Source organism: Neomonachus schauinslandi, chromosome 4 (genome assembly GCF_002201575.2).
Source record: "Neomonachus schauinslandi chromosome 4, ASM220157v2, whole genome shotgun sequence".
In the NCBI taxonomy this organism is placed as follows: domain Eukaryota; kingdom Metazoa; phylum Chordata; class Mammalia; order Carnivora; family Phocidae; genus Neomonachus; species Neomonachus schauinslandi.
This window is the reverse complement of record NC_058406.1, coordinates 37454787-37467296: the sequence shown is the minus strand read 5'-3', so window position 1 is coordinate 37467296 and position 12510 is coordinate 37454787. Positions and strand designations below refer to the sequence as shown.

At 46.0% G+C, this 12510-nt stretch overlaps 1 protein-coding gene across 1 annotated transcript in view; it reads left to right on the top strand.

Annotated features, from left to right (window-relative positions):
• The window catches only part of AGBL4 (AGBL carboxypeptidase 4), a 1445284-nt gene that overhangs the window by 1337983 nt on the left and 94791 nt on the right, over window positions 1–12510 (top strand). The window contains exon 9 of the mRNA XM_021683893.1: window positions 11201–11312. Within this exon, the coding sequence (XP_021539568.1) occupies window positions 11201–11312 (112 nt within the window). The remainder of the gene's footprint in view (window positions 1–11200; window positions 11313–12510) is intronic.

Genomic DNA, 12510 nt, shown 5'->3' with positions numbered 1-12510 from the left:
GGCCCCCCTCTTCTTGTCCACCTCCAGGCCTGGGTGGCTCCCGCCCTTCTAAAGCATCACCGAGCTACCAGCTTGGACTGTTAGAGAGGGTTGGGATTCAGGCTAAACCTGCCAGCCCATCCCTTCTGCTTTACCCCCGAAGGATTATTCTGTTTTAGTCTATCTTTTACATGGTGGCTCTTTAGCTGTCTGAAGACCATGTGGCCCCTCACTTCCCCACTCTCCAGTCCAACCGCTACCATCTCCTGTCCCCCAGGCTGGACATCCCCCAGAACCTTGCACCTTTTCACATGTAATCTGACATCCATTCCCCTCCCTGTCCTTCCTGCTGTCTTCTGAACATGCTCCAGATGTTTGTCATTGTCTGCGAGGCCTAGTGTCCAGGACTGAACAGTTATGATGACAACGACGACGAAGGTGACAATGGTGGTGGTGAATAGTCGACATCTATGGAACCTCGGGGCCCACCACCGTTCGAGGCATTCTGCATGTATTGTTCCACTTAATCCTCAGAACATCTCTATCATTATTCTCATTTTACAGATGAGGAAACTGAGGCATAGATTAGCAAAGTCCCTTAAGTTCATAGAGCTAGCTAGTGGAGCAGGAGTAGGAAGGGACGATCACAGGCCTAATTCTGGGGACATACTTCTGAGGCAGCCTGCACACACATTGCTCCCCGACATTCTGGGGGCATACCTCTCCTGATACAGCCTGCACACACGTTGCTTCCTGACATTGAGCTCTCCTCAACCTACATGTCTCCACCTGTATTTCTGCTAAGTCACAACTCCCCTGGCTTTCCCTAGAGCCTTACAAGAAGCCTGTGGCATGGAGACAGGGTAGGAATCACTCTCTCTCTTTGAACAAAGAAGGAACCGAGCCACAGAGAGGCTAAGTAACTTGCTCAAGGTCACACAGTGAGCGAGCCACGTGGTTAGTCAAGATGAAGTGCAAGCAACAACGGGGGCCAGACAGCCTAACCTCCCAGAAGCCCTCTCCTGCTTTATGTAACCTGAGCGATGTTTCTAAGGAGGCTGAAAGGACATTGGGGCTGGCAGTGTAATTAGGTGTCTAACCCACAAGTGCACACCGCCAAAACCAATTATTCAAATGAGCTTCGCAGCCAGGTTCCACAGAAAAGGCCAGATGGCTAGATGTCTGTGGAAGCAGCCCCCCATCTCTGTCCCTGCAAGCAGCTGAATAGCGTTTCAAAGTTAGAGTTGATAGCAAGTTGATTTTAATAATTGGTTCTACAGCAAAGACAGGCCTCTGAGGAGACCGTAACCCAGAATGAGTGGCTGGGGAGTCTGGAGGAGCAAAACAATAGAATCAAGAACTTTTGTCATTTCTGGTCTTAGTTCCTAAACCACTGCAAGAGTGTTAGTCCTCTGTGTAAAATCCTCCCGTGGCTCCCTGTTGGCCATCAGCAAGAACCTAACCTCTGTAGCCTGATATTCAAGCATGCGCAGTGTCCAGGAACTTCCTTCTCGGGTTCATCTCCCACTGCCCACCTTGCTCCTGCCCTAACACCCTCCATCCGCTCTTCTCGCCTTCCTGGGCCCTTTGCAGGGCCCTAAACTGGCCCACTCTTGCTCACACCCGCACCTTTGCTGGTAGTCTGCCTCTGCTTCAGAAGCCTTTCAACTCAATCATTTCTTCTCCCTCTTCTTTATTTCTCATCCTCCTTCCTCCCCACCCACCACTTCTTTCCCTCAGGCCTTCACACAGCACACACCCTTGGTACTGGGCACTGGGGAACTGAGGTGGGCTTTGCCCTGTGCCTGCCCTCAAGAAGGAGGTGTTGTGTGAGACGAGCCTTGAGGGATGAGGGGGAGTTAGCCAGGGGAAGAGATTGGCAGGCATGTTAAACAACAACAGTGTTGATAACAAAACAAACACTCATTGAACTTATGCAAGCTACCGGGCCCTATTGTAAGTGTTTTTACATATTATTTCCACTGAAGATGGAACTCATCATATGCCTGCTCCCACTCCCCCCACTACTCCCACCAGTTTAGAAGAAGGTAGAGGGATCAGAAAGGTAGGGGTCAAAATTAGCTTGATTATTGGTAAAAGCAGGATTTGGGAGGCAGGCTTTATCTCTGTGGCTAAAATTGGCCTCCTCCTACTTCACCCCAAAGTTCAACTTTGCCACCAGCCCCAAGCCAAGCAGGAAGTGAGTTGCCTCTCAGAAGGCACAGCACATGACGGAGGAGGCCAGAATGGACCCTCCCAGCGGGGTCACAGATCTCAGCAAGTCTTGCCTGGAGGGGCTGGGCCAACAGGCTCTGCCCCTTTTCTTAAGTGGACCAATCAGATCAGTTTCACCACCTCCCTCTGGGAAGAGGAAACAAGGGGATCGAGAGGAAGAGCCATTCTCTTACTGCTGGACACTAAGAGTCCCTGTTGGGATTGGACTGGGAGCTTCCTCCTAACAACCCCATGAACCTGTAATGTAGGTTCTTGTAATATCCTCATATTACAGACAAGGAACTTGATGCACACAGAGTGGTTAAATAACTTGCCCAAGGTCCTGCGATAGTAGGAAATCCAGGAGTCAAAACCAGGGAGCTGCCTTGGAGCCCTAGTGCCTAGCCTCAGCCTTGCCGCCTGAGCCTTGGGGAATGGCAAGTGGTCTGACATGGCCGTTGTGCATGGTCAGAGCTAGAGACCACAGTGTAGGTTCACGCACTGCACAAAGGCACCAGCTAAGAAGGCAGGTGGAGGCTGGCATGCAGCCCAGGCCTGATCAGCCTTGGGACTTGGAGGAATTACGTCAGCCCACAGGAGGGGACACCTTTTTGCAATTAGTTCATAGGATGTAACATGTGTGAGCCTTGCGTGGTATACAGGTTAGGGACATGGTTGAAGAAGCTGGAGGAATAAGTGGGGACCAGTTTGTGGAAGACCCTGACAGTCCTACCAAGATCAAACTGTAAGACCAGTTAACATATGTATAGCTGTGATCTCAAACTAGGCAGTGTCTCCCCAACATTTTCCATGACTGATCTCATTTAATCCTTGAAACAATCCTCTGAGGTAAGCAAGATCCACATTGCCCAGATGAGGGCTGAGGCACAGAGAGACCACACAGCTAAGATGGGGCCAATGCCAAGATCTTATCCAGGCAGTGTGGCTCCAGAGTCCACACTGCCATCTAAGCGACTTCTCAGGCTTAGACAAGGTGGGCAGGGGTCTCACTGGCTCCCGGAGCTTGTGAGGACCTAAAGGACTTTTCTTCTCTTTTGTGTTTCCTTTGCCCTTTCTCACTTAAGAAGTTGAAATAGATGATTCCTAGACCCAAGGGCCAGTGCACTCCTTTAGAAAATGTTCCCCCTTGGGCCTTGTTAAATGGTTTTTTTTTTTACTCCTTGTCAGTGTTGTTATTGAGGGAAAATAATCTTGGTCCTGGAATGAACTTCCAATGCTACTCTTACATAGCTATGTGGTCTTGGCCTCCATTTCCCTGTCTTTGAGACGTGGGAATTGGGTTTTATGAAACCTTGGGTCCTTTCGGTTGGTGATTCTCAGGATTGTCCTAAGTCACCATGTGGAAATTCCACCCTCCCCACCAAGTCTGATGTTGCTGCCAGGCAGGAGACAGGATGGAAGGAGACTGAAACCCCAGAGCACATGCTCTCCGTGGGAAGGGAAAAGGCACTCCAACAAAGCTTCTTGTCCACTAGCCGTAAGTTCTGGGAGAAAGGACTCAGGAATTTCAAGGTTAAAGATGATCCCTTTTCCAGGTATGGTCTGAGTACTCCCTTCCCCCAACCCCACCACCTTGCCAGAAAGGCCACCATCCAGGCCACCATTCCAGGGTCAAGATCTTGCTGACCCTTGGAGGTGGGAATTTCTACCTCATCTTAGCTCTGCTATGGGCCTTGGGAATGTCCAGGGCCTCCTCACATGTACATGCAGTACATGCTCCTGGTCAAGGGGCCAGGCTGGCTGGGACTGCCCTCAGCCCCACAGCTAGCCAGAGCAGGTGTACGTCACCCACTCAGAAGGGGCACCTGTTTCTAGCTTGGAGGGGCGCACATTTTGTCAATTTGCATGAAGGTACTTTACATGTCAGCCCCCATTTGAGACCTAGTTTCCTCATTTTTTTTATTTTTATTTTTTTTAAAGATTTTATTTATTTATTTGAGACAGAGAGAATGAGAGAGAGAGAGCACATGAGAGGGGGGAGGGTCAGAGGGAGAAGCAGGCTCCCTGCCGAGCAGGGAGCCCGATGCGGGACTCGATCCAGGGACTCCAGGATCATGACCTGAGCCGAAAGCAGTCGCTTAACCAACTGAGCCACCCAGGCACCCCTCATTTATTTTTTTTAAGATTTTATTCATTTATCTGAGAGAGAGAGCGAGAACGAGCAGGGGAAGGGACAGAGGGACAAGCAGACTCCCCACATAGAGGGGAGCCTGATGCAGGGCTTGATTCCAGGACCCTGAGACCATGACCTGAGCCAAAGTCAGATGCTTAATCAGGTGAGCCACCCAGGCACCCCTCAGTTTCCCCATTTAAAAATTAAGGGTGTTGCGTACAACCCTCACCTCACATGAGTCCTCTCGATTGGATGCTGACCTGACTCCCAGGACTGCTAAGAGAATAGTGTTGGCTAAGAACATGGGCTTTAGAGCTAGCAGAGTGGGTTCAAGTCTTGCTTCTCTCACTTGTCCTTGCTGGGCTACAGACAAATTACTTAAGCTTTCTGAGCCTCTAATTATACAGTCTAATGGAGAGCTGGCTGTGTGCCTAATGGAAAACTCAATGGCAAATGAAATAGATTCAGTTCCTGCCCTCCTGGTGCTTTCAGGTCTTTGAACAAAACCCATGAATTTGTCCAAGGTCACAAAACTACTCAGTGGTAGATCTGGGACTCAAACCCAAGTCCTTCTGACTTAGAACCTATGGTCTTGTCTTTTTTCTTTTTTAAGATTTCACTTATTTATTTCAGAGAGAGAGAGAGCATGAGCGGGAAAGGCAGAGGGAGAGTGAGAATCTCACTCACTGAGCATGGAGCCTGAAGCGGGGCTTAATCTCAAAACCCATGAAATCATGACCTGAGGGGAAACCAAGAGCCAGACGCTCAACCGACTGAGCCACCCGGGTGCCCCACTATGTTCTATCCATTCTCCTCTTTGCCTTTACTGCCCAGGTTGCATCCTTGTTGTGATAGTCTAAGAGAGAATGTGAGGGAAATGCTTTAAATATTCTGGGAGTGGTGATGTGGAGCAGATGTGTTGTAATTATCCCTTATGTTTGGGACAAAGGACACTGCCCGCCCTCCTCCATCTCCACCATAGTAGAGCCCACCCCACCTGCTAAGCATTTCGTAGGAGCTATTGATGACAGACTGTCTGGCATTCTGACACTGGCCAATCAATAGAGCTAGAGGGTACCTCAGGCCAAGGGCAATTGAATCCCAACTTTTAGTTGCATTAAATAAAGCAATATTTATTTTGCTTTTGGTGCAAATATACTTAATCCAATCTAGCTCATTGGTAATGCTGAAAAACTGCTGCGTTTGAGAGACAATTGCATGTGTGCCTCATCCATCTCTGCCTGTCAATGCCACCCTTCCAGAAGCACACAGCCCCACAGTGCTCAGATGAGATTGATCTGAAGTCACCAAGCTGTCTTCTTCTCTATCCTTTAGAAGAGATGAAAAGGAAATCATAAGGAGGGAAATTAAAATCATTGCTCTCATTCTAACTGCCATTATTGCAACAAGGATGGGCATGATGCCCTTCACAAGATGGAGCTATTTACTTGCCATTTGAATAATGTTCTCTGGAGCCATTGTGTCTCTGGCATTGTGCAGAGGATGAAGAGACCAGTAAAGGAAGAGCAGACAGAAGTAGCTGAGGGTCTCTTTCATAGATGCCACAGCCTCAAAAAAAATCACTGGACACCATCCTGGCATTGATAAGATCTTGGTTCAAATCCCTGATCTATATTCTAGTAGTTGTCAAGTGATGTTCTAAAGTCGAATCTCTCTTGGATTTTATTTGCTCATTTATAAAATGAGGATTTTTTAAAATATTTATTTATTTGAGAGAGAGAGAGAGATCATGAGCAGGGGAGAGTGGCAGAGGGAGAAGCAGACTCCCCATTGAGTAGGAAGCCCAATGCAGGACTCGATCCCAGGACCCTAGGATCATGACCTGAGCCAAGGACAGACACTTAACTGACTGAGCCACCCAGGCACCCTAAAATGAGGATTAATAATACCTACCTTATTTGGCTATTGTGAAAATGTCTAGCATGTAGCAGGTACTTAAATACTTTTCAAAAAATGTCTTCTTCAAGGAATTACCTAAACTTTGTTTGCACATATTCAGGGTATTTGTTCATACACTTGTTCATTCACTCATTCATTCAGTAGATATAATGAACCTTCTCTGCACCTGGGTCTGTAGTAGATAAGTTGGGGGGGGTGGCGCAAGGTGACACAAACATAATCCCTGCCCCCATTGGGCTCGCAGTTTGGAAGAAGAAACAAAATATAGTCAAGAGTATCTCCAATTCAAGAGAATGAAAGTATATATTATGTAGTTACCTATAAATTTGACTTCCATAAAATTGGATTTTCTAGAATGATCCTAATGTCAAATATTGTGTCTCTTTATTACCATAAAGAGTTCCATTCATGTCAGAACATGGGTCCTGACTTTGAGCTCAAACAGAGATTTCATCTCAAAAATAACTTACAGAATAGAAGAGCACCAAGGAGACAGAGACCCAGAGCAGAGACCCAGGATTTCATACTCAGTGACTCTAAACTGGCAATCATAGTATGAGAGCCTGGCATCTGGAGATCACCTTGTCTATTTCTCTGTCTTTAGGCAGATGATTTGGGTCCTGAAACCACTAACAAGAAAATGCATCAGCCCTGCCTTCCTGGTGCTTCTAGCCTAGTTAGAGACACAAACATAATACACTAGTGGCCTGTTAAAAATATGTGTAACTTCCAACAATTCTCACTTCGCTGAACTTTGCACACCCTTGCCTGCTCTCTGAGGCCTTGACTTTGGCAAATTCCCATCCCTTCTTCAAAGTTCAGAGCAACGTGAGAACTCCTAGAGGCAAAGATTAGGTCCCATGAAAATATCAAATGTTGAAAAATGCATGCAGTTAACATTAAGATATTGGTAACCCTTAACTATTTGGTGTTTCTTTTTAAAACTGTCAATCCTTGGGACGCCTGGGTGGCTCAGTTGGTTAAGCGACTGCCTTCGGCTCAGGTCATGATCCTGGAGTTCCGGGATCGAGTCCCGCATCGGGCTCCCTGCTCGGCAGGGAGTCTGCTTCTCCCTCTGACCCTCCCCCCTCTCATGCTCTCTCTCTATCTCATTCTCTCTCAAATAAATAAATAAAATCTTTAAAAAAAAAAAAAACAACTGTCAATCCTTTCCCTAGAATATCGGTATTTTAACTTTATCGGAAACGTGTGCTTCCTCCAAGTCCCTAACTTTGGGGATAAATCCCAATTAGTGATGCTTTAAAATCATATAATGATATTTATAGCAGCATTATTCACAATAGCCAAGATATGGAAGCAGCTCACACGTCCACTGATGGATAGATGGATAAAGAAGATGTGGTGTATATTTATACAATGGAATATTATTCGGCCATAAAAAAGAATGAAACTTGCCATTTGCAACAACATGGATGGAGTTAGAGAGTATAATACCAAGTGAAATAAGTCAGTTGGAGAAAGACAAATACCATATGACCTCACTTATATGTAGAATTTAAGAAACAAAACAAACAAGCAAAGGGGAAAAAAAGAGAGAGACAAACCAAGGAACAGACTTTTATCTATACAGAACAAGAGGGCAGGCAGGTGGGGGGATGGGGACTAAGGAGTGCACTTGTCGTGATGAGCACCGGGTGATACATGGAAGTGTTGAATCACTATGTTGTACACCTGACACTAATATGTTAACTAATTGGAATTAAAATAAAAACTTAAAAAGTAAAAAAACAAAAAACACCCAACAACATATAATGAGTGAGCAGGGAGAGACCGTCCTGAGTGAAGTATAACCCTCTCGTTTTACAAAGAAGAGCGTGGAGCCCAGGGAGGGGAAGTGACTATCTCAAGATGATATAGACATTAGAGGCCTGTCCCCCTGGTCCCTAGCTAGGCAGGGCTCCTGCATCTTTACTAAGGTTTTTCTTTAGTAAATACCCACCTACTGATAGACTGTTACCATTAGAAGTGTTCTCTAAAAAATCAGCTCAAAAAGTACCCAGCACGGGTGCTACTCACTGAAGAGTTTCACCAATGTTTTAGCTTCTAAAGAATGCCAGGATTCTTTGAGGATTGAGTGGCCTTTGAGTCAGCAGCCACACCATTTTCATCAATAGGCTGGATCAAGGTGTTGACCTTTCAGGATCTTTCGCCTATAACACCTTCTCTTAAGTTTTGAATCTCACTTTTTTTAATGAAAGAGGCTTCCTGGAAGCAGAATGGCCAAATGGGAAGACCAGGGCCCCAGGGCCAATTCACCTGGATTGTAGTCTGGGCCCTATGGAGTACCAGGTAGGTAGGTGACCTTGAAAGAATGGCTTACCTTCTCTGGCCTTCAGTGCTCCCACTTGAAAAATGGAATCCACCTGTATGCCTAGATGGTTGTAAGAACGATACCATATGAGATTGGAAAATTCTTGGGAAAGAATGAAATGTTCAATCAACAACTAATTCCTCAATGTCTACCATAGTCCAGACTCTATGTCAAGCACAAGAATACAAACATGAATAAGACAGAATCCACACCCTTGAGGAATTCATGGTTCAGTGGGGAAGACAGACTCAATAATCACTATATCTTGTTCTGTAGCCACTCTGATGGGCAGGGTGGGGGGCAGGGGGAGCAGTGGATGCCGTGGAAGCAGAGAGAAAGCACCTATCCCACATTTGCAGAGAGTAAGTTAGCAGGCCTTCCTGGAGGAGGTGATATTTAGATTTAGACAATTTCAACAATACCACAATCCCCACCACTGCCACTGTCATCACTGGCTGCCATTTATTCAATATTCATTCTGTTCTGAGGATTCTGCTGGGCCATTAGTAGTTCACGTTCATAATCCAGAAAGTCAAGGTTGTTATCCTCATTATACATATGATAAAACAGAAGCCCAAAGGGTTTCATTTTTTTTTTTTAAGATTTTATTTATTTATTTGACAGAGAGAGACACACAGAGAGAGGGAACACAAGCAGGGGGAGTGGGAGAGGGAGAAGCAGGCTCCCCGCAGAGCAGCGAGCCTGATGCGGGGCTCGATCCCAGCACCCAGGACCATGACCTGAGCTGAAGGCAGACGCTTAATGACTGAGCCACCGAGGCGCCCCCAAAGGGGTTTTTAACAAAGAAATTTAAAAAGGTCACCAATCAAAACTTAAACCTAACTGTGACTTCCAAAGCTCCTGGTCTTCACAACATAGCCTCATGGTTCTGAGTGACTCTATGAGGCAAAGATGAGACTAGTGCAGGAAATCACTGGGAAGACAATTTCAGCTAAAGAGAAGGAAGAGTTTTCTAGCAGAGCTGTCCAAGAATGAGATAAGCTGCCTGGGGAGGTGGTGAGTACCAGGTCATAGAAGTATCATGGAGCAAGCTAGTGACTTGGCTAAGGGATTGCTTAGGGCATTCTTAATTGAAGGCAGAGGAGAGGGAGGTAAGCTAACCATCTCTAAAGTTACGGTCATTTGTGATTAAGTCCTGTTGTTAACAATAGCATTCCATTCCAAATTTTTAGATGCTCAGTAGAAGCTCAAAGAGCTCTGTGAGCATAGCACCCAGACCAGTGGTTCCATCTGCTTGGTGACCAGCCACTAGGGTTTAATATAAATTAGCCTACAGAGCTATATGGTTACTGATGCCTTCTGTTAAAGGAACAAGGACTAACTCCAGCCACTGAAGCAAAAAGGGAATTTATAGGAAGGGCCACATTTGGAAAACCAACAAATTAACAGAATAGCTATGGAGGGTGAAAATTGGCTGTTGGCAGGGATAACTACCCCTGTTCAATGGTAGCATGGCTGTACACCTGACTCCCAACCTCATATCACCTAGTCCAACTTTAAGTCCTGGAGGGAAGTGACTGTTGCCTGAGACTGGTTTCCTGTTGCTGTGGCTGGCAGATCACAAAGAGGGAGCATCTGGCCCATCTGTCTTCTGTGGTGGAAGAAAAGGCACCACCATAGTCTCATCATCTGTAATGATGGAGGAGCAAACTCTCCCCAACACTGTCCCCTCTAATCACAGGGTTAGATGTTGGGCATTCTCCAAAGAAAATGGGTAAATGCCTACTACATTAGGAGGGATCAGACAGTGGCTATGAACTCTGATCTGCCTGACTCCCAGACTGGAGGAAAAGATAGAGGGCAGGATGCACCTAGTGTGTTGGAGGAACAATGAGGAGTCCAGCATCTGGCACAGAAGAAGCAAGAGGGATGGTGATAGGAGCTGAGGTCAGAGAAGTTAGCAGGGAAGGACCACATGGGGACTTGTAGCTTGTAAGGGGTTTTACTCTGCATCTAACAGGGACCATTGAGTGTAAAAGGGACATCATCTGACTTGTGTTTTAGAGGATCACCCTGGATGCTATGTGGAAAATGGGGGTGGGGAAGAAGGTGGGATGAAAGGTGGGCTGGGAGGATGCCAGGGTGGAAATAAGACCAGGTAAGAGACTGTTACAATACTCAGAACCTTGGTCTGAGCTCAAGGTGATATCATGGAGCTGATAAAAGGGTGTTGGGTTCTGAATACATTTTGAAGGTATAAACAATGGATTAGCTGTGGGTGCGAGACAGAGAGGAATAATATGGACACCAGTGACTTCAGCCTGAGCACTTCTCTCTACTGCCCTGTATGAGAGATATACATGTGTCTGTGGTCTCAGAGCATGGATACTGAAGTCAGACTTCTCCACAGAAATATTTGAACCTCTCTGTGATTCAACTTCTTCTTATATAAAGTAGGAATTGTAGTAGTAGTGACTTCATAGGGTTTTGTTGAAAGCATTGAGTGAATTAATATATATAAAATGTTTAGAACTGTTTCTGGCAAAAAATAAATGCTAGGTAGGTGAGACAGGGACTGCTCCTACTCCTAGCTGTATTTTGATAAGTGACAAGTTTGGCTTGTCCTGTTCATACTGACTCTGACTCCGGGTACTACCTAGGTGCTCTCTGATGGGGTTTGACCTGAACCGTCACTGGCTGGATCCCTCTCCGTGGGCCCACCCTACCCTGCATGGAGTGAAACAGCTCATCATCCGGATGTACAATGACCCAGTGAGTAACCAAACCCCTTCAGCACCTGCTGGTTTTATGGCTTAATCTGGGAAAGGGCAGTGTTGTACTGGGAAATTCCAGTAGGAGCTACAAATTAGGAGTGCAGTGCAGGGTCAAAACCAGGATGGGTATGAGGCCTGCTGGTCTTATCTTTAAATCGGATAGACCCAAATACCTTCCCCCACCTCTCACAAATATCTTGTTCAGTTGGGTTCAGGAGGTCTTGCGGGATAAAGGAAATATAGTGAAGCAGATTCATAGGGTTCTTTGGCTATAAGCAAAAGAAATACAATTTGAACTAGTTTAAGCAAAATAGAGAATTTATTATGAGAGTACCAGTGTATCTCACATAACTAAAGACTGTAGACTGGCCTCCTCCACCTGTAGGACACATGGTGCCAAGTGTCACATCTGTTGGCTCCATCCCTGGAGAGTGATCCACTCTCATTTTCTAGTTCCAGTTCCAAAAGACTGTGACTGGCCTAGCCTGGGGGATATGCCACCTCTGGGCAAGTCAACTCTGGCCCCATAAGCAAGGATGTGTAAGGACAGAACAGCACACTGGAACCACATGGCTGGATTTGAGGGCTGTGGTGGCCGTGGTGAACCTATTCCCAGAGAAGAGGGCCTGCTAGTCCAGAAAGAAGGGGAACAATGGGTTTCCATACTGAGTTTGCTCATAGGGGCAAGACTTTGTAAGAAACAGGAGACGACATGGGGGTTTCATAGGTTAGAGAAAGGAAGCAGACCACTATCATTCTATCCCTAAAGAGCTATCAGAGAGGACAGGACAGACATCTCCTGGGTGGAGGCCAAAGGAGGAGGTAAGGTCTATAGAGAAATAGAACTTTTTAACAATTAGCTCTACCTAAAATGGAGTGGATGTAGGAGCTATGAACTTTGCCTTACTAAAAGTGTTCACCTTGAAGCTAAATGACACTATCAAAATGGTGCATAGAGGAGATTCAATTGTTTGGAAGACACTGGAGTGAGATGACATCTGAGTCTCTTCTAACTTTGATGACTGTTATTTCATGGCCCCTTGACTGCCATAGCCCCGACATTTTTTCTGATCTAGCTGATAATAAATATTCACTAAACTATTGGTTGAACTGGATTGGATTTAACATGGCAAATCCTGTTATGCCAACTGTAATACGGTTTATAGACAGAAAACAGTTATTCATAGAGAGGACAA